This window comes from Desmodus rotundus, chromosome 5 (assembly GCF_022682495.2).
Source record: "Desmodus rotundus isolate HL8 chromosome 5, HLdesRot8A.1, whole genome shotgun sequence".
Lineage (NCBI taxonomy): Eukaryota > Metazoa > Chordata > Mammalia > Chiroptera > Phyllostomidae > Desmodus > Desmodus rotundus.
The window spans coordinates 122597369-122625116 of record NC_071391.1 but is presented as its reverse complement, the minus strand read 5'-3'; the positions used below and the strand labels follow the sequence as shown (position 1 = coordinate 122625116).

General features: G+C 47.2%; 1 protein-coding gene and 1 long non-coding RNA gene across 2 annotated transcripts in view; one reads left to right on the top strand and one right to left on the bottom strand.

Annotated features, from left to right (window-relative positions):
- The window catches only part of THADA (THADA armadillo repeat containing), a 282735-nt gene that overhangs the window by 245132 nt on the left and 9855 nt on the right, over nt 1–27748 (top strand). Inside the window, exons 35-36 of the mRNA XM_053924401.2 lie at nt 1354–1507; nt 4448–4579. Of these exons, the coding sequence (XP_053780376.1) occupies nt 1354–1507; nt 4448–4579 (286 nt within the window). The remainder of the gene's footprint in view (nt 1–1353; nt 1508–4447; nt 4580–27748) is intronic.
- Nucleotides 135–19996, bottom strand: LOC128780872 (uncharacterized). The gene is made up of 3 exons (XR_008426862.1): nt 18299–19996; nt 4397–4491; nt 135–990 (listed from the first exon to the last, which is right to left on the bottom strand). It is a non-coding gene; the product is annotated as an uncharacterized lncRNA (long non-coding RNA).

Below are 27748 nucleotides of genomic sequence, written 5' to 3'. Positions count from 1 at the left end.
CGCCCGTCAGTTCAGTTCCACAGACAATCAGAGCTGGTAGTCTGATGTTGAAAACTCGAAGAGGCTTAGTTGATAGGGAAAGTAAAGTACGTTTGGAACAATAACTCCCTTTTAAGAAAAGTTAAAAAAATAAAGGTAGCTACAACTCAAATGTCCATCAACTGCTGAATGAGCAAACAAATATGGCATATCTATGCAATGGAATATTATTCAGCCATTAAAAAGTAACGGAGTCCTGATACATCCTACTGCGTGGATGAACCTTAAAAGAACATGGTGAGTAAAAGAAGCCAGTCACAAAAGACCACACATTGTATGATTCATTTTATATGAAATGCCCCAAAATGGCAAATCCGTGGAGACAGTAGATTACTGGTTTAGGGCTAGGGGAGGGGGCAGATGACAGGGTGGAGAATGGTAACCAAAGAATATAAAGGTTTCTCTTTTTGATGATGAAAATATTCCAAAATTGATTGTGGTGATGGTTACACATATGTGTAAATGTACTAAAAACCATTGAATTGTTTATGTACTTTGGATGAATTACACAGTATGTGAATTATATCTCAATAAAGCTATTACTATTAAAAAATAGGACTTTGTTTAAATTATAATGTTAGTCAGGATACTGCTTTAAATGTTGTAACAGAAACTCATAAATACAGTGGTGTAAACCAGGTAGAAGCAGTCCAAAGCAGATAGGGTGGCTTCATAGTGTTGGATTCCCCAGGCCCTTAGCCTTGATGTCCTGCTGTCCTCAACGTTGTCCCAGATGGTGTTCCAGCTCCCATCATCTTGTCCTACTCAGCTAGCAGGAAGAAGAAACCCAGGAAGTGAAGGTCACACCTCTTTCCTAAGGCTTGACTGAAAGTGCGTGGATACCACCATCCCATTGGTCAGAACTTGATCACGTTACTCCCAAATTCAAGGGAGTCTAGGAAATGCAGCCTTTAGCTGGGTGTCCATATGCCCAGCCAAAAATCTGTTGTTCTGTTATTAAAGACAGAAGAAGTATCTGGTTATTGGAGATATGTATTATTTGTTGCCACAGTCTTTCCCCAAGTTTTGTCTTAATGACACTATCAAATACACCAGTTTTCTGAGAACCTGATTTGCATCAGAAAAGACTCAAGGAACTTGCTCGCCAGTTATAGTGACTCTGTATTACTGAAGCACAAGTCAGATTTTCTTCCCTGGGCTTGCTTATTTCTCCCTAGTTGGGATGGAGAAACAACGGAAAAACCTTTCTTCCCACTGTGACAAGAGGTAATTTGCAGATGCAGTTTGGGGTATGTAGCTCATCCCTAATTCATGATTACATCTTCTGAGCTGCTATACATTTTGTGCTTTCAGACCAGGGACTCTGTGGCCCCCAAACTGAAGCAGTGGGTTCAGTTGGTCGTCTCATCTTGTGGAGACCATCTTCCCCCAGAGTCCAGGCTGGCAGCTGCTGAAGTCCTCACCAGCACCACACCTTTGTTCCTCACCAACCCCCGGCCCCTTCTTGGTAAGTGCAGTGTGCAGGGCGTGTCCATCGCACCCAGTGTGCTCGAAGTACGCACCGATACTCTGGGCTAAAAGAGCAGGGACGGTGAAGAGCAGCAGTGTGCGCTATTCCCTTACGTCTTCCCAGTGCGTCCCCACCCTCGCAGTTCCACTCTACTCATTCTTCACCAACGGCCTCTTAAGTGGCCTCTTTTCTTTCTGTCTCGTCCCCCAAGCCTTTCTCCTTATGCTTCCAGAAGCTTTTGTGGTCTTTCTAAAATACAAATCTGATTTCACTCTGCTGCTTAAAGCCTGTAAGTGGGTTCCCTTTGCCTTCAGGATAAAATCTATATACCTTTTAACATGGGTTATAAGGCTCTTCCTGTTCTGTGCCCTGCCTACCTACCCACCCCTCCCCACTCATTGGCCAACATGGGCACTATGAGTCATCAGTAGGGAACAGTTCTATAAACAAATTGCTGCTTGACTGACTTCTATTTGTCTTTCAAGACTAGGCCTAACCGTCACCTCTTCCAGGAAGCCTGTGGCAGTGATCTTGGTGAGAAATGAATGTGTCAGTGTGCAGCTGTGGCATTGAGGAAAAAGAAAGGACAAGCTGGAAAGGTCTTAGGAAGTTGAATCATGACTTGGTGTTGAGGTTCATGTAAAAGGAAATTCAAGGATGACATCCAGGCTTCTGGCTTAAGTGACTGGAAGGACTGCTGGTGTCTTTCACTGAACTTAGTTTTAAGTCAAAAGTAAGCAGCCTTATGAAGGCATAAACATGGAGAAATTCTGAAATTACATGAGTGGACAGAGCTTAGCTGGTTTCTGGCCACATTCTCCACCTCTCACGTCCCTTTTCTCACTGCCACCCCCCATCCTTCAAGAGCAATAATTAGGAAAGAACATCATTTCATTGGTATTTGAGAAAACCAAGCTTTAGGAAACCCAAAGGAATTCAAAAGCATGGGGGGGGGGTTGTTTTGTTCTGATTTTTTTTAATTTTTGTAAATTGTGGTATTCTGTTTTATCTGTTTTTGAGACTAGGGTTTAATAAAAGAATAACCCAGAACCCAAAGCCATGCCACAATCCCGCCGACCCTGTCCTCTCCGGCTGTCTTGCCCCGCTTTACCATGCCGTGATCCTCTCCCATCCGTTACCGAAACTCTGTTTCTGTTCACCTCTTCCATGCCCAGCCCTGGAGAATAAACCAAGGTCCCTGGGCGCAAGGAGCTTCCAGTGTAGTTGCAGAGACAGGAGAGAATTCCTTTTTTAGATGGTGAGGTTCAGATTTGAAGTATTATTGGAGTTCAGACCAGTGAAGTATCTCACATCCCTGGAACTCTCTGGGAAACAAAGTTGTCTTTGATGTCCTCTTAATTCTTTCTTCTAAGTGACTCTGAGGCATTTTTCTTACATCCAAACAGGGACTGAAAGAGGACCTTCTATGACTGTGATTTAATCATTAGACCCAGAGGAATAAGAACAAAGGTTTATAAACTTCGGTGGAGTTTCTACAGTGAGAGTAGTATTTTGCAGCACATTTTCTGGGTGACTTTGGCCACTCTAACCCTAGCTCCTATCATGCAAAAATGTGTGTGGAATTCCTGAATGAAACTGGGCAAAAGCCATTGGTTCATAATTACCAGCACTGGTTATAGCACTGTAGGCCATGAGGAAGGAGGTCAGTAGGGGCTGGTGGTATGTAAGAACTTGGAAAATAGGTACAGAACCAAGAAACAAGGGACATAAAATTATATGGAAAGTCAAGGACAGAACCAAGTCATTTAAGGAAAAAGAAAAATTGCAATGGACTAAAGAGGGAAGATTAAGGTTTTTGAGGCATAACTGACCATGTTAAAGAGGAAAATATTAAACCCTGGCGAACATTAGAATGGACAGATTCTGAAAGACTGAGTAAAACGTAAAGCCAGATTTATAGCAGAAAGGGAAGGTCAGAACCACAGAGGGAGCCACGCGGTTCTAGGTGTGAATGAAGATGCGTCGGTGACTCTGATATCACGTTCTCCACGGACACGTCAGGGAAAGGATAGGCTAAGGAGACCTCTTAGGACAGGGTTGGTGCTCCACTGAAGACCAGGGACAATGAGTGGTGGGCTTCCATGGCCCTCCGTGGTGTGCTCCACAAGCCTGGGCCCACCCCTCCTGTGCAACATGTATTCTTTCTATGAGGCCCTGCCCACCCATCACCTCCCTCATGAAGTCTGCCTTGGTTACACCAGTCCAATGTGATGGTTCCCTTTAGTGAATCACAGCCACACATTGCCATACCTGACTTCTCATTGCCATGTGTTCTGTGGCTTAATGTTCCTTTGAGTAGCTCAGAAGTAGATACTGTCTTTTCCTGTTCCCCATCCACAGCAGCTCCTAGGGCAGGGACTAGACAGAGTCCCTGCCCAGGGGTAATGGCGGTCAGGGAGTAGGCCCCACACAGACATAGTATAGGCTAGCGCCTTTGTCCTGGTTCCTTGCCCTTTTTCAATTCTTGCCCCAAAGCATAATCTTGACTGAAACTTTGCTTTCAGAATTTACAAGCTCAAACAGTCACTGATATCAACAACGGGCTAGTTTCCCCAAAACAGTCTTGATGCATAGTGTGTCGTTCCTGAGAACTGTGAGTCACTGTGGACAGCCAGGCCCGGTGCCTTAGTCAGCCAGGCCACACCTTCTGGGGGGCCTTGCCTGGGGCTAGTTGCCTCCAGAAACCTTCACCCATCCAAAAAAAGAGAGAAAAAAGACACTTCCAAACCTTCCCCCTTAAGGCCCTGTCTTTCCCGGTGTTTATCTGACTCTCAGATCTTCCTTTCTTGTAATACCCAGAAAAAAAGAATGCCTGTTGCTCATTAAATACCGTTCTCCACCATGGATTTGAAGTGGTATCTGTACCTGCTTGTAAACCGCATCCTAGGTAATTCCAGTTCCTTTCTGTCTTCTTAGGACTGCAAGATACGCTTGCCCTCTGGAGGTGCGTGCTCACCCTCCTGCAGAGCGAAGAGCAAGCTGTCAGAGACGCGGCCACGGAAGCGGTGACGACCGCCCTGTCCCAAGAAAACACCTGCCAGTTGACAGGTACCTCTTTCTGCTGCTTCTGCAATGCTTTATTCCTCTTACACAGGGGTTGACACACTTTTTCAGTAAAGGGCCAGAGAATGAATATTTTAGGCTTTGTTGGCCATTCAGTCTCTGTCACAACTCTGCTGATGTAGTGGGAAAGCAGCCTTAAGCAATAGGTAAAAAAGTGGGCATGACTGTTCCAGTAAAACTTTATTTACAAAAACAGGTGGCTGCTGAGAGTTGATCTTCTAGCCATAGTTTGCTGACCCCCGCTCTAGAACACCATAGAGAAAAATTATTTTCAAAGAAATCTAATAAACAGTGCCTTTTGTTAGTTACATTATCATCCTTTCTAAATAAGGTCAAGTCCTGATTATCTGTGTGGTTACATAACCTGGGAATCACAGATCCGTCATTGTGTTCCTGCGTGAGTTTTTACACACTACAGAAACAGATGAGTGTGAGTCTAGAGTGTCCTTTCGTGCCTTGGCTCCTCGTTTGGTGGTGAGGTTAACCCAGGACATAAGAGGGGAGCAGCCTAGGAGGATAGTTCCGCGTTCATAGGCACTCAGCTCGTACTAAGAGGGCCTGGTCATCTGTTTGCGATGGCAAATGCTGTGGAAGCCAAAGGGAACTGTTGGCTGTGGGTGGAAAGGGGGCTGCTGGATAGAAGGGACAGGAGGCAGGTGGAGTAGAAGATCACGCCTCTGGACAAATGGCCATGTGGGAGGGTGACCTCTCTGGTGAACTGGGGTTCCCTGCACTTGGGACTGGGTGTCAGGAAACATCGCTGGGTCTGCCATCCCAAAGAGAAGCAAGCACACCAGTTTGAGGCAAGGGGGTCACAGGCTGAGCAAAGAAGTTTGCCTCAGTGGACAGCAGAATGGGAGGGGAAATAGCCAGACAGCATTTGTAAGCAGTTCAGGGCCCCTCGTCTCCATGGTTAGGGCTGCGGTTCCTGGAAGCTTCCCTTGGAATGTATGAGTTCCCGGTACCGTAGTAATGGTCTGGGTACTTTTCTCTGCATATGTGTCAAAAGCTAGTTTTTTTAATAATCTCAGTGATACTACTCTAGAGCAGGTTCAGCCAGAATCAGCTTTGTCTCTCTGTGGGAAAACCTTCAGATTTGTGCTGCTAGTGATATGCATGCACCTTCTCCCCTCCCCGGTCCCAGCCTGTCCAAGCTCCTAGAGATCTCGAGTTCTTCCATTGTTGATTCAGTCCTTTTCCAAATTATGCGTTTTCCTTAGCAGGAGACACAGAGCACCCAGCGAGTACTCAGTAAATAGTCAGTGGAGTATAATACTAGGTTTATCTAGGACCCTTTCCACCAAAGCTGGGAAAGATCATCTCATGGTAGAATTCTTAGGTGGACATCTTCCCTCCTGATCTTTATAGTCTTCACCCTGCTACTATTACTTCTTTCAGAATTTTTTCCAAACTTATTTATAGTAAAACTATATTATGTTCTCCCTCCTAATTTGATTTTTTTCTCAAGAAATAGAAATCAGTAATTATAAATTCAGTGCCTTTTGCATGTGAAATTCCATATGTGAAAATCTCCAAAGGAATAATAAATGTAAAAGGCTAGTTGTCTATTTTTCTGTTCTTTATGTTGGTCTGCAAGGAGGGATTTGAGGTGTGAAAAGACCAGAAATCTGTAACAACTAAACATGGTATTGTGCGTTACCCGGGCCAGACCCTGTGCTGGAGGGGTAAAAAGCCGTATAGGAAGTTACAGGAATAACTGATGACATTGAAATATTATCTGCAGATTAAAATCAGTGTCACATTTTCTGAATTTGAGGACTGTACTGTGGTTTTGTAAGAGAATGTTACTGTTCTTAGGAAATCCACAACTGAAATGGTGGGGGGTAAACAGGCGCTACAGCAGGACTTACTCTCAAATGGTTCAGAAGAAATAAAACTATGTGTGCATATAAGCAGTAAACACAGACATGGGATTTCCATACTTGTATCTTTTCTGTATGCATGAAGTAATTCCACAACAAAATTTTTAAGTCCACAACTAGAAACAACCAACACGTTACATGTTGGTCGATCATCTGACTGTATCAGCAGTGCAGTCCCCAGTGTGACTTCCGTAATTGCCCCCTAAACTGTATAAAAACATTGTCCCCCTCTCTTTTTTAAAACACATTTTGAATGAATCTTTCCATCCAAAAAAATCAAACTCAAGCCAGATTCTTCCAATTCAGAGATCTCAGCAACAGAACATCCCTTTGGGGGCACACCCAGTGCTCCCCTGGTGTGTTCCGTGCTGCCTGTCAGCAGCGCTTAGAACCTCCAAAATAGACGTGTTTGCTTAGACCGAGAAGTAGCCGAGGACTGAGGGTCACGCCCCATTTTTCACCTTAGTCAGAAGTTTAGCCAGCTGATTTATCAGAACAGTATTGTTGTATTTTGACATCTCTCAAGGGCCTCAGCAGGGATAGCAACTTTTCACATTCCTTCAGGGACTTTGTAGGACACAGTACTGATGGTTTGCTCTTTGGGTTCCAAGTTAGTCACCACTATTAAATCTTGAATTCCTTGGAAATACATGTCATTAATTTTGTCCCCAAATCAGTGGTTTAATAAATGTCACAGTAAGATAATATTAAGTTATGTTAATATTTAATGTCTTCTTTGAGAAGGCTAAGTATTGTTTGAAATAAATTAAATTAATGCTTACTTTTCCTGGGAAGAAGAAAATAAAACATGAGGATTCCTTTCCTCTAAGATCTCATCCCGTGAACGAGAGCTGGGTGAGGACAGGAGGAGCTCTGTGCGGGTATAGGGAAGTGCCAGGCGCATGTGGGCTCTCGGAGGCTCCTGAGAGTAGAGCTGGCCCAAGGAAGGGATAAATGGGACACAGATGAGAGCATTCGGCACAGAAGGAAAAGCCGGAGCCAAAACTTGGAGTTGGGGGGAACTTGGGAGCTGATGGGACAGCAGCCTGTGCACTGGTGTGGCCAGAACACGGCTGAGGCCAGGGGAGTAGAGAAGGAAATAAGGCCAGAAAGGCAGGGGCACCCACACCTGGGATGATTTTTGGTGCCAAGCCAAGGATCTCCTCTGGGTGAAGCAAGGCTGGAGAGGGTTTTAAATGGGAGTAATATTGCCAGAAACGTGTGTTTGAGATGGATCAGGGCTGGTGAGTGAGGGAAATTTCAAGGCATGAGCTGCCATCTGTGGTGATGAGGGGTGGACTCAATAGGATTTGGGGGCTGGCGCTTGTGGGAGGTTGGCAACAAGAGGAAGCAAAGATGCCTTCAAGGTTGCGCACCTGCAAGATAACCATGGGAAAATACCAAGCCGTGCCTCTGCACTGATGGAGCAGTTGGGCTGTGGCACTCCAGGAAGTGAAACTAGCTGGAATCGAGAGAGGCACTTAGAGGCCGCAAGTCACTGTGATCTGGGACAGACTATTCCTCAGGCCTCAGAGAGATCAGCTGTGGAAACTGAGAGAGCACAGGGGCACCTTTGTCTGCTGTAGGAACAGAATAAACTGTCTGGCCTTGTCCTGCCCTCCCAGCACACAGCACAGTTATCCTGGGGGCCCAGTGCAGTTACTGGTCCCTGGGGCACTGGGAAGAAACTATTGAAGAAGAGGCAAATCTCAACCCAGTGTTCATCACTCTAGCATGGCACCTTGAACACAGTTGGCTTTAGGGATAGATTTGTGGAGTGAATTGGTCAATGATTCTGGAAGGCCCAGAGGAAATAACTCCATGTTTACATAGCCTTTGGGAGGCTGGATTAGTTGTTCACTTTTTTTTTTAAGATTTATTTATTTCTTTTTAGAGAGAGGGGAAGGGAAGGAGAAAGAGAAGGAGAGAAACAATGTGTGGTTGCCTCTCGCATACCCCATAACTGGCCCCACAACCCAGGCATGTGCCCTGACTGGGAATTGAACTGGCGACCCTTTGGTTCGCAGCCAGTGCTCAGTCCACTAAGCCACATCCTGGCTGTTGTTCACTTTTTAAAAATTTTATTTCTAGAGAGAGGGGAAGGGAGGGAGAGAAACATCAATGTGCTAGAGAAACATTGATCAGTTGCCTCCTGCACATCCCCAGTTGGGGACCTGGCCTGCAACTCAGGCATGTGCCCAGTAGGGAATCAAACTGGAGACCTTCTGGTATGTGGGACAACGCCCAACCTACCAAGCCACACCAGTCAGGGCTTGTGGTTCACTCTTTTTGCCTGCTGTTTTCTCCTGCTGTCCACATGGTCACCTGGAAGGTGAAACTCACAGCCTATTAGTAACATTCAGAGCACCACCTGAGGCTCCCTTCACTTTGGAAGGAGAACTTAAGGAAGCTGCGGCAGAGGAACCCTCTGCACTCCTTCCCTGCTCCCTCCCCTGTGCCCGCACCACTAAGAGGAACAGAAGAAATGGCATTTCTGGGACTCAAGAGTAGGGCATTGAAATTTGCAGCTAGGTAACCAAGTGTTTGGGCAGCATTCCAGGAGAGGCCCCATCTTTCTCCTTCCCCTGCTCTGACTTCACTTCAAGCCTGGAAGTACTCTGGAAAGAGCTCTAGTTTCAAGAACAGGAGACGGTTGAGGCCATTGGCTCTGTGGGCCCCACTTCCCAGGGCTCCCCCCACCTTCCACTGAAAGTAGCTCACTCATGCCTGTCTTACCCTCAGGGTTTCACGTCAGGTTTCGTTTGAACAGGACTTCCATGTGAGGGAAAACAACCTGGACAACGTTTAAATTTTAATCACCAAATTTGAATGATTCTCAAGTTAGGCAGACCGAGTTCTGGGGCAAAGCAGCACGCTGCTTTTAGACGAAGAGAGGATTTAAACAAACACTTAAAAAAATCTCTAGAGAGCTAGAAAATGGCCAGAATCCAGCAATTTGGGGTTTATTCCCTTGCCTTCCCCGCCAGCAGGGGTGTTTGAGCCTTCACTTTTAGAGAGCCCCTGGTCTCCAACGCAGGTTTTTGGTGGGTTTAATGTGCTGTGCTGCAGAGTCAGATGTGCACACTCCTGGACCGGAAGACAGGTGGCACAGACCTGAGGTGTCCCACAGGATGGCTAGCTCTGGAGGCCCCGTGCAGAGGTGGGCAGTTATGTGGGCTAGAGGACCCAGGGCAGGGCAGGCAGGGTGTGGCTCTCTGAGCCCCCTCCTGAGACTCCCTGCCCTCCCCAGCATGGGGTCTCCTTCCACTGCCTAATTCAGATGCAGCCTCCCTTTCCTGGCCCTTTGTGAGTTTCAGGGAAAGGCTCCTGATAAACAACCCTCACTTTAGTTGATGAAAGATAAGAATGTTAACAAGTATTTCAAGGGGCTCCAAACCTCAAACCCATTGTCAGTTTAGGTTCCAGAAAGAGAACTTCTTGGTAGTAACTTTTTAATTGAGATATAATTGACATATGAGATACAAACTTTCTTATAAAAAATGTACAAACTAAAAATAAAAATTGTTTAAAATGTACAAGGGAGGGTGGGAGGGAAGGAGAAGCAAGCCCTCATCCCACACGCGTGTGCGTGGCTGGTGGTTCTCTTCCTCGGAGTTCTGGCTCTGAGAAGTTCCTATCCCTCTCTCCCACCAGGCCCCTTACCCACAAAATATCATGTAAAACTTCTGCTGATTCTGCCAGATAGAAACGTTTAGTGGTGAAACATTAAGTCCCACCTTCTCACCAACACCCAGCCCTCCAGGATCTCCCTGTCCTCTGGACCCCGCGGCAGTTGGTGGTTGTATCAGCCCAAATAGCCCTCAATTCTCTACGTGTTTATTATTTTCTCTTTCATGTGTTTTATTTAGTATTGTCTTCCCAACTTGCCCATGGGCTGAGACTCTGCCTTCTATGAGGTACACATGGGCAGTCAGTTTGTGTTGATGAACTGACCTTTCACCACAGTAGGCTGCCAAACAGGAATTGTCTTGGTCAGTCGCTAGTTCTCTAAGGAGATCAGGGTGCCCTGTGGAACAAGAAAGAGCTCTGGCCCCGGCCTGTGTGGCTCAGCTGGTTGGGTGCTGTTCCACCAAGCTAAAGGTTGCTGGTTGGATTCCTGCTTGGGGCACATGCCTGAATGGCAGGCCCAGTTGGGGCACATGCAAGAGGCCACCAATTGATGTTTCTTTTGCACATTTATGTTTCTCTCCTTCTCTCTCTCCCTCCCTTCCCCTATCTCTAAAAATAAAATCTTGGAAGGAAGAAAGGGAGGGAGGGCGGGCTCCAGAACAGGCACACTGACCCTGCTAGAACCAGCTCAAGGCACAGTGGTTTTCATCACTGCCTGCAAATTCTGAGGGACTCACTCTCTGTGTCTTGTAGGCTAAGAGCTGACAGCCCTGTGGTATTTGTACATTCCTTACTCTTACCTGTCACGTCTGAGTTTCAGGCTGCAGGGCCAGAGAGCCAGCCAGGGGCTGCAGGGGCCATGGCCCAGGGTTTACTGAGAGACACCACCGCAGCCTCTGTGCTTGGCATGGGGACCCAGAGAGGCTCTAGAATAACAATGGAGCTTGGCAGGAAGGTGGGAGGGCAGAAATAAGAGCAGGATGTAGAAAAATTGAGATTTAGAGGTTGGAGAACGGGGCAGAAGGCAAGTGGCATTGTGGGGCCAAATTGAAACAGCCATATAGCCCAGGGCAAGGTGGAGGAAAAAAGACCCAACTCTGCTCAGATTCCCCCCAAATGCATTCCTCCTCCACACCCTTTCCCCTCGCACACATGCGTACGCACGTGCACCGCCATCACCCACACAGACTACAGAGCCAGCATGAGGGCACGTACACACCTCACGTGCTCTGACCCTTAAGCAAGCAGCCAGGGAGGCCAGGTCACTGTGACATTACACTGGCCCCACGGTGACCTAGTCAGCAAAGCCCGGGGACCGTGGGGCTTTGTGCTGAGTCACAGACGGTTCCACCCCTGGAACCTCTTGAGCTGCCCACCCAGCCTCCTGCGCAGTGGGAGGCCCTATGCTTTTTTCCAATTCATGCAAGTTCACAGGGTCAGGTCCTAGAAAAAAGGGGCTCTCTGAATGTGGTCTCCAAGAGTCTTTTTTCTAATCTACTCAGACACACTGTCTCCAAAGTGTCTTTTCTGTTCAGTGGTACGAGAGCATGGCCTTTATGCCCAGCAAGTATAGTCTTTTTCTGTGTGTGCCAAGTATGTTTTCCTGGAGGAGAGTGACAGCTACACTAGGGAGCACCCTCACACCTGTCTCCAGGCCTGACCTAAACTCCCTTGAGACAGCCAACCTCTGGCATTGCCCAGACGAACTGAGAAGGGATGGCTATTGAAGGAAGATAGCTACACAGAAACTAATTCTCTCTTTTCCCATTTATTCCTTTAAAATGAAGGTGCTTGATCCAGGCAGGAGCCAGTGCTCCACCTCCCCCCCTCCTCTAGCTTCAGTGGCCCTCTCTGCAGAGCCCATTAACTAGGTACTACATTGTCTTTCCCATCAGTTGCTGCCCCAGAAAGCCCGGGCCCCTGACATTCACCTGTGTCTCAGTGGATGCATCACTGGCAACTGGCTCCCTGAAGTGCGAAAACAGATGCAAACTAATGCTCTTGCCTTAAATCTGGGAGCAGGTTGCCACTGCCACTGAGTACCTGGCTGGGCCTGGTTGCTAGGGTGATGGCATTTTTTCCACGGCCTCCCAGTGACTAAGCCCAAGAGAGACAACAACAGGCTCCTCTCGAGGAAATGAGGGTCATTTTTGTATCACTTTGCCTCCACTCTTGTTCCTGAAAGCCAAGCTCTCTGGGCCCAAGGTGACTGACCCCTGTGGGCGACACTGAGCCCACAGTCTGGGGCTGAGGCCTTCTGGTTCTGATGTTGCTGGCAGAGTTTTTCTCCCTCTTAGTCAGGGCAAACCCAGTACCCAGTGATCCTCAGTCTCCTGCTCGTGGGCACAACTCTCCTCTCGTGCGCTTCCCTTGTCTGACCTCAGGAGCCTCCCCTTTCAGGAAGGCTCCCTCAGGAGGCAGGGTCCCTCTTTTCACCATTGCAGCAGTCTCCCTTTGTGAACCTAAGCCAGTGTCAAGGGGCAGGGTCACCTCTCAGTCAGGGGTGACCAGATGGACCTGGGCTGGTTAGAATGACTAAGGAGTCCTGCTGGCCCTTCCCAAGCACGCTGTCCCCATCTTGCATTAGCCCTGACCCCTGACCTTTCCCCATCCACGTTGTTCAAAGGACCAATCTTCTTCCTCTGGCCCCAACATTCAAATGATTGTCAACTCTGCAGTGTCACGACATAGCTGCTGCCTGAGAAAGTACATATGGCCACTCTCGTCGCCCCTCATTCTTCAGCATGCTGCTGTTACCCCAAGAGGTGCAAAAGGTGAAGTCAAAAACGTTAGGAGCCCCCATCATGCCCACAAAACCCTCCCAGCACTCAAGTCTCATAGTAACAGCCTGAGCTTCCTTGTCCTGCCTCTCTTTTTGAACGACAAGGATCCACACTGCAGGAACCCTCACAGGCAGAGGGACAGAAGGGGAGGTGGCGTGTGTGTGTGCGCGCGCACACGTGTGCGTACGCGCGTGCATTTGGATCGACGTGGAGGTTGGTGTCTGACAAGTGTGTGCCTCTCAGGATGGCCTTCATAAGGAGTTCATGGAAGCAGTCTGGATGGGAACACATACATGGGCATCACGAGGAGAGTGGGGTTTTAGGAGACACGCTCTGGCCATCTCAGTGCTGCACCATGATTAGCAAGAGAAATACCCCCCCTCCTCCTACCTAAATGAGCAGGAAATCCTCACTGTGCTTCAGTCATTCAGCTTTCAAAAGTGATTTCTTGTGAGGCTGGTCTGCAGGAGGAAAAGCAGGGGGCATCAGGTGAGAATCAGAGACGAAGATCGGCCTGTCTCTCTGTCTCTTTCTCTCTCTCTCTCCCCTTCTCTCTCTCTCTGTCTCTTTCTTCCTGTTGATCTCTGCCCCACCTCCAGCTGAAGTACTCAAGTTACTGGAGGACAACCAAGGATCTTGGTTTGGGACATATCTTGAAATGGACTTTCAAAGTACTTTCCTGAGGATTCAAGCATGAGACAGCTGGTGTTTGGTCAGAGTACAGATTTGGTACCTGTCACAGAGAGACACAAGTTCAAAGGAGCTTAAACAAGGCAGCAACTTACTTCTGCCTCCCCATGTGAAAGGCTCGCAATCATCAGGGCCCCACACCTCCTTTCCTGGTGCTCTGCCATTTCAGTAGCACCGTCCCTCTCTTGGCGCAAGGGGGCAGTTCCAGCTCCCACTGCCACACCCGCAATCCAGTGGGCAGGAAGGCGGGCAGGGAAGGGCCCACCTCCACGGTACACAGTCACTTCCGGCGGTGTCTCTCATCAGGCAGGACCAGTCATGCGCCGCAGAGCTCAGTAAATGAGGCTCACAAGCACAGCTAAAAAGTCTACCTCGTGTAAGGAGGAAAGATGGATTTGGGGACATAGGACCTTTGCTTCTCACCATCTTCAATCTTCTAGTTTTCACAGAGGTACTAATTACTGAGTTCCTGGAAAGTTCTAGCTGCCTGCTCAGAGCTGCAGGCACAGAGATAAATAAGATAGAGCTTCTGGCCTTAAACTGTTGGGAATCTACCCTCTCAGATGTTATTCCAACTAAGGTCAACAATATTCTTCCTCTGGCCCCAACATTCAAATGATTGTCAACTCTGCACTGTCACGACATAGCTGCTGCCTGAGAAAGTACATATAAAAGGTTTCCTTTTATTTGCATCCAAATTATTTTTTTAGCAACTCGCATTTTATAAGGAAAAAGTAATTGGTAATCAACAATAAGAATTTTTATCTAAATTTTTTCACTAACTTGTTTAATTGCTTATCTCCATTGCATTTCTTAGGACCACACGCCTCACCCAAAATGCAAACAAAAAACAAACAAGCAAAACCCAACTTTATCGGGAAATAAGACTGCAAAGCTTACGATTGCATTGCCCATAGTTAGAAGTTACTAGAAAGGTATCTCTTTAGCAGGAAGCTGGGGGGTGGGGGGGCCACACTTTGAAGAGACCCAAGAATGGGGACATGAGAGGAGTCCGGAGGTCATCTCTTCATGTACAGCTGCCCTGTCCCTCCTCCATGCTGTTGCCCACACCGGTCTTGTGCCTGCGCTGTCCCCATCCACTGGCGTTGGTGGTACTGGTCCCACGGTCCCCACCCACACCAGACCTCTTTCCACATAACCTTCCAGGCCTTTGTATTCTCTTTCTTTCTGTGAGACCCTGGTTAGCCTTTGTATTGTTTCTTGGTTATGATCCCACCCACACTGTAAGCTTGTTAAGGGCAGAAGCCGCCCTCACAGCACAACCCGGCAGTCTGAATTCTTGACTAGGGCACGTCAAGCTGGCATACTGCTCCTCAAGCATGGTGGGGCCTTTTTTGATGGTGAGTGTGGGTTTGGGGTTTAAGGTGGGCAGCTCCACTTGGGTTGGGGTCCCTGCCCAGCCTCACAATGAGCCCAGGGGTCCCCAGTGAGCCAGCACCAAGTCTTCAGGGTCAGGCTAGATTGGGGTGAGCAGGGGCTCCCCAAGCAGTCCATTTTCCTTACACCAGAAAATGAAATGCTCCTTTTCTTTTAAAAGCCAGTCATAGAACAGAGTGGTTCTGCTTCAGAGTTGCGTGTTAATTTTTTTCAAAAGTTAAAGAAAAAAATCAGTTTTCTGCCCTCTCGCACTTAATCCGTTCCAAATGAGAGCTTTGCAGAGGAAACCTCCCCAGAACCTACTCTGTTAAGAAAATTGGTTTCTGCTGTGGCATGGGGCTGGGGCGGGGAAATGGAGTTAGGAAAATATATGGAACCTGACATAAAGGGTTCGGTTTGTGTTTGGAAAAGGATTCGGGTTGTTTTCAGGGGTTGAGTTACTGCTTAGGCGTGTTTAAAGAAGCAGAAGTGAGCAGCACCCCAACCCACAGCCTTGTGGGCTTTTCCTTCAGCTCCTCCTGCCTGGGCCGATCCCTGTTAAAGATGCCTCACTTGGCAGGCTGACCGAGAAACCTTCCTTCATAAACAACTCCCTGGGGGAGCCAGGAGTGATAACAGACATTTTAAGTGGGAGCGGGGCCGCCTCAAGCACTCGGGAAAGGCCGTGCACAGGCCTGGCTCTGGGACTGTCCGTGCCAAGGCAAGCGAGCACTCTTCCAGTTCGCACTCCGGTTCCTCTCATTTTGTTATTCCTCTGACCTCTGACCAGCAGGAAGATTGAGGCTCTGATTGTGAGTGCTGTTTTTCTTTTTCATATTCTATTTTTGTACTCAAGGCCGTGGTTATAAAATATACACTCAGAAATGTTGGCTGTGCACCCACGAGACCCAGGAGACTGTCCAGATGCAGCGTCAGGGCTGCTCCCAGCTGTGCTCCTGTCCCCACCCCTGGCCTTTCCAGGAGGGCCGGGAGGGACAGAGGGACAGCAGTGGCTGGAAGGGACTGGTTGAACTAAGAGCAGAATCTTGGCCAAATATTTTAGATTTGACTCTGAGAAGTTGGCAGGGATATTTTTCTGGTGGCTTCCCAGGCATACAGTGAGGAGTCAGAACGCTTAGAAGCAGAATTCCAGGTTTCGGATAAAAGGTTCATTCATCTCCATATGTACAATTCTCCTGCCGCCCCGCCCCCCATCTTCCCTCACCATCTAGCAGAAGGTGTGTGCGGCATGGTGTTTAAGTAAAAACAATGAATGTTTCTTTCATTCCCCACCATTTGCTGTTTGTCACGTTTGTGTCACTGTATAAATCAGAAAATGGGCATAAGAAATCTTCCCAAGTGTTGTCCTTCCCTTGTTCTCCAGCCAATTCCAACCACCGACCCCCCACCCTCTTGCCTTTTTCCCCAGACTCCTCCCTGCCCTTCTCTTCCTCCAACCAGAGTAGATCTAGTAATCTTCTGACGTTGTTTCCCCCTTGGTTATAAGCAGTGCTGGGTCTTTTTGAACAGACTTGTCCATAAATCTTAGATTGTTTTTCATCTTTGAAAAAGCCACTTCTATCAGCAAGTCATTACTCACATGTAAAGGGCAGGGAAAAGTTCACCAAATTTCAAACTTCAATTTCTTTTCACTCTATTTTACAATATCCACTCCCAGAAACCACAGAAACTTTTAAAAATCAGTCTCAAGAGGCGAAGTGCCCTGTGACATAGCCTGCTAGAACCAGAGCCAGCCACCTGAGAAAGGGGGGAGGAGGGTCGGGGAGAATAGGGGAGAGTGAGGGTGTGTTTGCCTAGATTGGAGCTGGCTGGCTCTAATGCCCAGGGGAACATAATCTCAGTCTCAGAGAACTAAACATTGTTCTCATTTTAGAATGGTGGATTTGGTGGGTAGGAAGACCTGGGGAGACGGATGATATTTATAATGAAAGGCTTAACTTACTGTTACATAAATTAAAAACAAGGAATATAGTATAATATAGCTAATGGCTAGAGTGCACTTCAATTCCATGTGATACCAGCTTGAGGAAAGATAGAGGGAAAGTGAATTTGGAGCAGATGGGAAGAGAAAGGAGGGAAGGGGTGGGGCTAGAGCAGAGAAACAGATCCCCAGTCAAGGCCCTGTCTGGCTCTTTGTGACCTTCTGCTTTGTCATCCCCAGCATTTTGGCTTTGACTTCATCCTTATTCTCATGGTTACAAGATGGCTCTTGCACCTTCAGGTATCGCCCCAATATACTAAGTAGGAAGGAAAGAGCAAGAACTTACAATAATCTTACCTCAAAGCTCTTTTTATCCAGGAAGAAAAAAATGTCCCCAAAGCCCCCAGCAGATATTCCTCTATGTATTTCTGTATTTCTGGCCAAGTCGGGGTCCATGGCCGTTGTGGCTACCAGGGTAGTCCGAGAGAGGGGAGCCATGCGAAGAGGGGTGAGATGCACCCGACACAGCACCTGCTGCTGGACCTATCACCTCCCAGAGCAGGACTGGACATCTGTTCGCAAGGAAGGGGGATGGCTGTTGGGCTACTAGGCGAGGACTTAGCATGTACCAGGGAGTGCCATAACACATGCAGGGAAGTGTTAGTCCAACATGAGGAGTGGACAATGTGAGTGGGCTAGGGGAAGGGAGAAAACTAGCAGTAGAGAGGTGAGGGCCAATTCTTCAAAGGGCAAGAATGCCCTGCGGATCCCTTGGCTGTCTACGGGAACCTTTCCAAGTTCTAAGTAGGAAGCTGAGGAGATCATTTCACATTACCTAGAAGAGGGGAGGGAGGGACGGTAGTGACCTCTAAAGCAGAGCTTTCCATACTTCAGTGCGTGTACAGATCACCTGAGGCTCCTGTGAACAGCAGTTTCTGATTCGGTAGACCTAGAGGGGGCACGGGATTGTACATTTCCTATAAACTCCCGGGTTATGTTGATGCAGCTGATCAGGAGACCATGTTCAGACCTGACTAGTGTGGCTCAGTGGGTTGGGCATCATCCTGTAAACTGAAAGTTTGCAGGTTCAATCCCCGGTCAGGGTACATGCCTGGGTTTTGGGCCAGGTCCCCAGCTGGGGCATGTGAGAGGCAGCCAATCGATGTCCCTCTTCCTTCCTCCCTCCCCATCTCTTGAAAAAAAAAAAACTTTCTAAAAAATCAATAAATGAAGAAGAAGAGGCAAAAGATAAAAACCAAGCACTGTGTAGAAGAAAGCCACGAACAGTACACATATGAAAAAAAATGCTCAACTCAATGACTCATAAACGCCAACTAGAACAATGCCCTGTTGTTTTTCCCCTGTCTTACTGGCAATGAATCAAGAGACTTGCTCTTACCCAGAATCACTAAGGCTGTGCAGGAACAGGAGTGTTCATAGCTGGTGGGACTGTGAATTGGTGCGTTATTGGAGGGAACTTGATGGTATCCACAGAATGTTGACTGTATGCACCATTTGATCCAGTAGTTCCACTTCTAGGAATGTACCCTGTAGAAGGATGTGCACATGTGTGAAGATGGACATACAAGGTTATTCCTTTCAGCGTTGCTCGTACCAGGAAAAGGAGCAAGCTAAATGTCCATCAAAGGATTAAACAAACTTTGATAACATCCACATACCATGTGGCAGTTATAAGTAACGGAGTAAACCTCTAAGAACTGACTTGCAAAGGTGTCCATGTGCCCTTGCCTGAAAAGAAAAACAAATAGTGGAACAGAATGTATGCAATGAACCCATTTTAGGCTATAATCATAGTACCTATTATTATATATAAATACATAATTTTTTAAAGTCCAGAAGGCCAGTACCTACTGGTACCTGGGCCAGGAGCATAAATGCATGAACTGGCTGGGTGTGCAATCCGAGGAAATAGTGGGGGCAGAGAGGAATAGAGGGGGACTTGCCAACTCAGCCGTAGCCAGGTGTTGCGATGTGTAACTTTGCCACGACCCTCCCCTGGGGTCCTGCGAGCAGCAACTCTTTCTATTTCAGCCCCAAGATGGCTTCTTGGCCCCTTGGCAAGGGCAGTGACCCCTGTCAGCATCGCTTCAGGTCCTTTTCAACAAGTGCTAGGTGAGCCTGGAGCTTCCCATTGAGGGCAGTTTCATTGTCCCTCTCCCCTGAGCGTGTGGGCTCATTCAAGTCACTCAAAAAGTCATAGTGACTGAAATTGAGTAAGGTGTTTTTTAGCATCCAGCAATTTATGGACAGTGTTTTGTTTTGGCTTTACGTGTCCCTTCATGTTCTGCAAGGTCACTCTCTACTCAGAACCTCCAGACTCTTCCAGTATTTTCAGGAAGTCCCACACGGGCCAGGTTACCCTCAATCCCAGCATTGCCCTGTATAGAGTTACTCTTTTCAGTCTCTGTAACCCTCTGCAGGGAGAGGGGCCAACACAGTCTCAGCTGTCCTGGAGGAGGACAGCAGGAAACAAACAGCTCAAGGAGGGGAACACTTGAGAATTGATATCCCCCAGTTGCTGATTTCTATTCTGCTTAGCAAAGTCTCTGTGCTGCTTCACTCCTCATTTCCAAAGGTGACCTTCAATTTGATCTCCCCCATGACCCTCAGTGTAGACATTGGCCTGGTCATTGAGGCTCCAGTCCAAAGAATGGTTTGGCCTCTGGTGTAGGGTTGCCACATTTTGCAAATAAAAATACAGGACATCCAGTTAAATTTGAATTTATAAAGCACAAATAATTTCCTTGTACAAGTATATGCCCTATGCAAATTTGGGACATACTTATACTAAAAAGTTATTCATTGTTTACCCAAAATTCAAATTTAGTTTAGCATCCTCTGTTTCATCCAGCAATTCTCTGGTGGGCTCATGTGGCTCCCCCATCCCAAGAGGGGGGCCATCTGAAAGTTTAAGGGTAAAGATTAGTAGAAGTTGTACGTAAGAGTTACCCACAAACAAGCCTTGCTGTTAAGGGTCACCTCACCCCAGCCCCACTGAACGCCCCCCCTTCATGCCTCCTCTGTCCTCTCACTTGCTCCCCTGCTTCTGAGCCTGGGCCTGGTGCTTGCCCCTGGGCTTTCTCTCTCTTAGTTGCTGGCTTTCCCCTACACTCACCTCTCCTTCTTTTTCCCCATTTTGCTGTCACTGGTCCGTAACATGTAATTAAAGTTGACATATTTTGAGTGTTAGTTATAATTACTAAATAAGGTTTTGTGTTCCTTTCTGTAATTTAAACAGCAGGGGAATTTAACTTTGTACATGTGTTTCATTTTCCTTTCATTGATAGTGGCCTTAAGTTCATTTTTAGCTATGTGAATCATTGACCTTCACCTTGAGCAGAAGGGTCCCACATTTCCAGAATGACCTCATATGCATTCCTAAGACAGATGACAAAGGGGAAGGTAAGAGTGGAAAAGATTGAGTGGGAGGACAATGGGGGATCCTACTAAGTTGACCCCTTCAGGGGAGGAAGAGGCTCAGAAGCTCCCTGTACTGCCCCAAAGCCTAGCTTTTTGGAATTGGGCCCAGCTGCCCAAAGTGGGGCATACTTCTGTGTTCTTGTGTGACTGACCGCCTGACTACTTCCTACTGAGAAGGCAGCACCTAATAAACAGTGAAGAACACGCTTCAGGGCTAATGACTGGGACCCCAATGGCCTTCTACTTCTAGTCTTTGCCTTTCCCAGTGGAAACTGACACTTGAAAGCCTCTGTATTCAGGCTCCCTCCCCCAGACAAGTGGGGTCTGGGCAGTTTTCTGAGCTGCTGCTACAATAGAAACTCCAGTTTCTTGCCGCTGAGGGACTCTCCCTGCCTTAGTTTCTCTGTCCCCACTCTCCACCCACCAACAGAGGGACCTCTGCCCATAGCCAAGGAGGTGCTTTCCCATCTGGAAGAAAGACCTCCGAAGGGCAGTGCCATATTGGAGAGACAGTAGTGGTCTGGGGAGCAGAGCCACCTCTATTCTGAACTAATTGGTTCTACTCTCTTGGCCTGAGTTTCCACATCTTTAAAATGGGGGTAATCACATATCTCACAGAATAGCCATATGAAAATATGCATAAAAAATGAATGTCAAAAAGTGAACAAGTTCCCATCCTCAATCCACATGCTAAATGATACTGTTTTTAGTGCTGGAAACTGAGAAATTTGCTATTTGTTATAGAATCATTTTTATTTACCAAAGAGAGAAACTTACCACTTTATTGTGAAGGTACCTTTTTATTGTTTCTATGATTCATGAACACATAGGTGTTCTTTCCGGTCTCTCTTTCAGGCAGGGGAAAATTTAAAAGAGGCTGAGGGAATAGGTGCGTCTCCCTTGACACTTTGTCACATGTTTCAATAGAAAGGACTTTGGCTCTTTCCAAAGTTTGACCTAGCAGTTTGTGACCGAGGTATCTTCTTTACTCTGCAGAGGAGGCAGCCACATGAGTTGGAGTTCAACACTTGCCAAATGACTGTAGCTACCCAAAGAATTTTGGATCCGATCTCTCAACTTTGATGGGAATAAAATAACAAAGCCTCACCCACCCAGAGTCTGTTGCCTTTTGCTGAGCAAAGTCATGTCAGCCGTTCAGTGCAGAGGCTTTACCCCAGCTGGAAACCCCATAATGAGTGAGGCTTAAGAATCTGAGCTTCCCAGAATGTGTGGGAAACTGAGCATTAGAGGCCACAGCATTCCGACTCCGATACTTGGACGGAGCTTGTGCATTCCCTTGGTTACAGCCACTTGGGGCTCCAAAAGGCACAGAGATTCAGCCAGAGCCTTGTCTCAGCAGTCACTGAGGGGCCCAGGCCCATGGTCACCTTGAGTTATGTTCAGGCCTCCCCTTCCGAGCAACCCCACAGCAGAGAGAAACAATGAAAGTCAGCCACACCCATGGAAATTCATGTCAGGGGAAGAAAGCAACAGCAGGATCAAAGCCTCCTGTAACCCAAGAATTCCTCAGCAGCTCCTGTCCCTTCGTAATTATGGTTTGGAGACTTGCCAGAAAGCAAAACCACTTAGCATGCCATATTTAACAATGAACAGTTTTCTGTGTTCATAATAGTCACCGTGCAGAGCAAATGGGCACCTTGAACAAAGGGTAGGGTATTTATATGTGTGTATAAAATAACACACACTACCTTAAACTGAAGCATGTCTGCAGGGAAGAATGTGGCACTTCCCTCTGCACTGGTACCTGTTTTATGAGTAAGTTGGGGAAAGACCGCATATCCTGCCCCCATCCCCACCTCCTTCCACTTAAACACACACACACACACACACAACTTTGTTTAACCCAGAATTTTCCAAACTTATTTAGTAGCCAAATCTTTCTTACCCTTTTGGTTGGCTTTAGAGTTTGGAGTTTTTGTTTTAAGTATCTACTAACATTCTCAAAAGCCAGTGTCTCAAGGAAATGATGGCCAAAGGGGGTAGGGATCAGGGATTTGTACCAGGGGGAAGAGAGAGAAAACAAGTCCCAAGCCTCAAACAAGCCCGTGGCGAGCATGATCCCCTGGACCCAAGTCTGTACATCGGTTTGGAAACCGCCCCACATGGACCCTATTTCTGTGTCATTGTTTGTTCACTTAGTCGTTTATTGGACAAAGATTTGTCACCAGGGGAAATTGGAGAAGAATGGCTGCCAGGAGGAAAGTTCATTGGAACTGAACCTTAAAGAATGGGCATAATTTCAGTGAGGAAAGATGGGGAGCATTCCAGAAAGACGGGTGGCCAAGTGCGAGGCCTGTTCAGGAAAGGAATGAATTAGTATGGTACAAGCCTCGAGGGTGGGGTGAGATGAACTTGGAATGCAGGGGAGGACCTTTGGATCAAGTAGGGCTCCCTAACATGAAAAAGATGGGAAGGCCAACCCAACCCGCTTTAGCACAGAGAGGGGTGTATTGGGTCATGTAAGAATTCTGGGGCGAAGGCTGGCTTCAGATGTGGTGTAATTCCAGGGCTCAAACAGTGTCCCAGGGACCTAATTTCTTGCCATTTCTTCCCAGTCCCACCCCCGGCTCTTAGCTTGGTTCTGTTTTCTGATAGGCTCTCGTTTCCTTTGGAGTTGGAAGACAGCTATAGCAGTTCCAGCTTTTATATGTGTCACTAAAGTCTTAGTGCTTTTTCAACAGCTCTAGTTTGGTCCCAGGCCCATCCCAGAACTAATCTCTGATGTGGAGAACATGATCCCTGATTGGCTTACACCTGGGGCAGGTGTCCATGCTTGGAGCAGGGGACAGAGTGAATCCCACCCAAGCGACATAGACTAAAAGGTATGGAGGGGCTGGCTCTCCAGGGGGATATGGAGATAGTGCTACCCAAAAAAGGTGAATGGGCCCTGGCTGGTGTGGCTCAGTCGATTGAGCACTGACCCACAAACCAAAAGATCACTGGTTTGACTCCCAGTCAGAGCACATGCCTGGGTTGTGGGCCAGGTCCCCAGTTGGGGATGTGTGAGAGGCAACCAATTGATGTTTCTCTTGTACATCAATCTTTCTCTCCCTCTCCCTCACTCCCTCCCTTCCCCTCTCTCTAAAAATAAGTAAATAAAATCTAAAAAAAAAAAACCAAAAATGTGAATGGAAGCTAGGCCACAAAAGCAACAGATGTCACTAAACTCTGGAGTGCTAGGCCAAAGAATCTGGATACCATTTGCACCAGAGAACCAGTAAAGGTTTTGAACAAATAAGTAATGTGATCAGAGCTATACATTACGATTAATTCTGCCACAGTTTAATAGCTGCCATGTGCTTGGCACATGCGAAGGGCTTAATAAATATGTATTGAATGAGAGAGATAAATGGATGGATTAGGGAGAGGATGAAATTAAAGGTAGGGAGCATTCTTAGGAGGCCATTGTGATAGTTTGGGAGGGAAGCTAGCAAAGGAAGTAATGAAGACCCATCAAGAAAACCAAGAGGTTCCTTTGTCATGAAACTCAAATAAAGAAAAACTATCGAGTGGATGAGGTTGGTCAGCCATGCCATACCTTGTCTAAAGGTCAGGTCAAGGGGGATAAGGATTGAGAAAATGTCATAAGAGAGTTCAGTAGTGGGAAGTGAGAAGCCAACTTCAAAGAGTTTAGAAGTAAGGGGGAGACAGGCAAATAAAGGTCCCAAGTGTGGGTCACTTTGTAACCTCATCTGTCTTCTCACCCACCCCCACTTAAAAAGCAGCAAAAATGTGCTCCTTCGCCTCTACACATTCTTCACGCAGCACCTTATGCCGTCTCCATGAACTTGATCCACTACCATGCCCTTTTCTCCCATCTGTCTTTAGGGTCTCATTCTCCATCCCAGAGCTGTCTCTTGTAAATATTGACATTACTCCTTTACCCTAAAACCATTTCCTAGACCCTGCTCTGCCTTCAAGCTAATGTTTTAGAAGAACGAATAGAGAAATTCTGCAGGTGGGGAGGACAGAAGTTTGAGTTCATGTTGAATGTCCTTTGTAGAAGACAAGATTATCTGTAAGAATGGGTGGTTAGGGAGTGGGATCTAGGAACATGGAGAAAGCTGGATCAGCTTATACAGAGGTTCAGTTAGGAGTCACCACAAAAATGAACAAAAGAATCATCAAGGGGCATTGAGAAGCCAGCCAAGATTAAATAGCATGAATTTATAGAGGGCCTAATCAGCATACTGCCTCTCTTCAGTGGGAACCTGTAGCTGACAGTGGACAGAAGATGAGGTTTAGGGGGAGGTGGTCATGGAGCACTGATGAGCCTGGTAGCAGGTCAAGTTGACCAGGGGGTTGGGAGCTAGGAAGAATATCACTGGTCCAGGGAGTCCAGGATATGTAGAGAGAGGCAAGCGATGGCCGTGGTAAGGATCAGGGTCAAGGACGTGATCAGGATTAGAACGACTGGATAGTTTCAGTGGAATAACTAGAAAGTGAAAATGTTATATTAGGGATAGTAGAGAGGTCATATGGTATAGGAGCCATAGTGTATAGACTATGTGGTTTAAATCCCATACCCTAACCTGTCTCTGTTTACCTCAGTTACAACATGGGGCTCATAGAACCTTAAAAAGTCATTCTAATAATACATATGTAATTGGTACATATTAAGAACTTACAACAGTGCTTGCACATAAGTGCTTAATAAATGGTGACGATGATGATGTTCATTTAAAAGTGATGAAAAATCTTAGAATTTGAGATCTTGAACTTGAAGTAATTCTAAGTAATGACAGATTCTCAGATCCCATCATGGGTATTGTGGGTAGAGTGAAATTGGAAATGGAAAGTATTGGAGGTTGAAGAGTGGTGAAAGCAAATGCTGGAAGGGACATCTTCATGGATGTTGAAGTCACCAGTGGGGTGGCAGTGAGTCTGTGTCAGTGAGAAAGGCCAGGTCTCTAGTTAAGGTTCATGGAAATGGTAAGGTGGTTAGTATGGATTTCGAAAAAAGGGACATTATGGAGTGAGAAGGGGGAGAGGGTTGTCTACAAATGGCAGTGGGGGGGCGGGGCTGAGACTGAAGGAAGGAAAGAAGGAACCGCCTCTACTGAAGATTTAGGAGTACGGCAGGTTCTGCCAGGAGAAGAAAGAAATGGGGAAAATTTGGAGAATTTGCTCACAATAGAACGGATTTTGACTGAAAAGAGCTGTTCTTCATAATAGCTTTTAAGAAAAAACATCCCCCCCCCCCCCCCCCGAAGCTGGCGGCGGTTGCGGGGGGGGGGGGGGGGGGCAGTCTGAATAAGGCATGAGGGTAGGGGAGGAAGTGGAGAGGGGATTTGAGAGCAGATTCCTGAGAAAGCCAGTAGAAGGACGCTCTGTTTCCGCACCTTGATTGTAAGATGTGCAGCGTTAGACAAGCTGGCTCAGGACTGTGCACCAGTGCTGGGCATGCCCCAGCTGGATGCCACTCCCCGACGGCCCCCCCTACCTCTCTGCTCTTGCAGGAGGGGGCCAGTTCTGCATGCATTTCCCAGATAGAGGGATCGGGAGAGCTAGGATTGGGGGCTTCTGCTTTTAGAGAGCAGATGAATGGCTTTAAAGGAAAGGAAACAGGATACCAGCAAGCTTCCTGGCTGCGTTCTCTTCCCAAAGCACTGCTCTGTAATGTAATTGTGTTCAGACATTTTTTTTGCATGACGTCAGGGAATAGCCTCCCTTAAAAGCTTTCATGAAAAAGCACAACTATAAAACAGACTCAGGCAATGAAATAGAAACCAGACGAGTGGGTCTGTGTAATTTGGGTAAAGAGATTTCTCCTTGCAGCTTTGTGATCTGATCTCCACTCTTTGCATAAAATTCTATTTCCCGGGATCCACTTACATATGAGTCTTACCATGCAGGTGCTTTTAGATGTAAAATGTCTTGTTTTATTACTGAATGTGACGAGGTACAGGAAAGCAAGGGTTCCCTCCTCAGTGGTGGTTAAGACCGCCCTCCTAAAGCTTGTAGCCTTTCTAGTCCTTCAAGTCCTAAACTTCTTGTCCTTGTGTGAGCCCAGTCCCAGCAGAGGGGACAAAGGGCTAGCCCCATGCACACCTTCCTCTCTCCACGCCTGCTCAAAGTTAGTCTTTGGGAGTTGTGTCCTGGAGAGCCATACTTTCTGAAGAGTCACTTTCTTACCCACCTCCTTTTCTTTAAAGCCTCAGAGCCACAGAATTAAATTTCCCATCATCCTCTGTTCTTGGCACACTCTCTGACTCCACCCCAAGGAGGTCCTTTCTTTTCTGTATTTTTATTTGTAGCAAGGTAAAATTCACCTACCATTTTAAAGTATACAATTTGGGAGCATTTGGTACATTTGTAATATTATGCAACCATTACAATCTGGCTTCAGAGCATTTTTGGCACCACACACACACACACACACACACACACACACAGCCCCCGTGAACTCCCTCTCCTCCCGTCCCCTCCCAGCCCCTGGCAGCCACCGGTCTGCTGTCTGCCGCCATGAATTTTCCTGTTCTGGAGAGTTCATGTAAGTGAATCACATAGTAGATGACATTCGTGCCTGGCTTTTTACTAGGTATAATTTTACATGGTTCCTCCCTGTAGCTCGCTTCGGCACTTCGTTTCTTTTTCTGCCCGAGTATCTCTGTTGTGCAGACACAGCCCATTTTGTCACGCAGGCATCCACTGACCGGCCTCTTGGCTGTTACGGGTAGTGCTGCTGTGAACACTCATGTACAAGCTTTTCTTTGAGGACATGGCTTCATATACCTAGGAGTGGAGTTGCTGCATCATACGGTAGTTCTGTGTTTGACTTTTTGAGGAACTAAAGATCTTTCCTTGCTGGACATTCTCCTGGGTCTGCTCTGACCAGGAATAGTAGGTAGATACCACCCCATCCCCACTCTCCGAGACACGTTGATCTCATTCTGCTAGATCTGGAAAGAAGCCAAGGGAATAAAAACTGAGGAACCAGGAGATGCTGGTAGTCAGAAGAAAGGCAGTCTTGGTGGGGATGGGGAAAGGATAGGTGCCGAGAGGATTTGGGGCCACTGGAAAGTACTGGACTAAGGCGGGGGGAGAATTGAGTGAAAAAGGAGCTCAGTTGCTGGGATGAAGGAACACGTGAACCTGAAGCCTCGCGGCCGGTATGGGTTTGTATCTGGCCCCACCCCTTAACAACCTGTGTGAGTGCTCATGAATGAGTTGCTTCTCTATACCTCAGTAACCTTGAATGTAAAATGGCAACAATCATTCTATATACTTATGTGACTTGATTCTTGTCATCTTGGAGTTTTCCCTTTGGGGAAACATGAGTCCTGAGTAAATTGCTTAGCATCAGGCAGTAAGCAAGGGCCCGGTGGGTGGTATCTACTGTGTGCCCAGTGCGATGGTGTGATGATGCTGGGACGCCACAGAATGC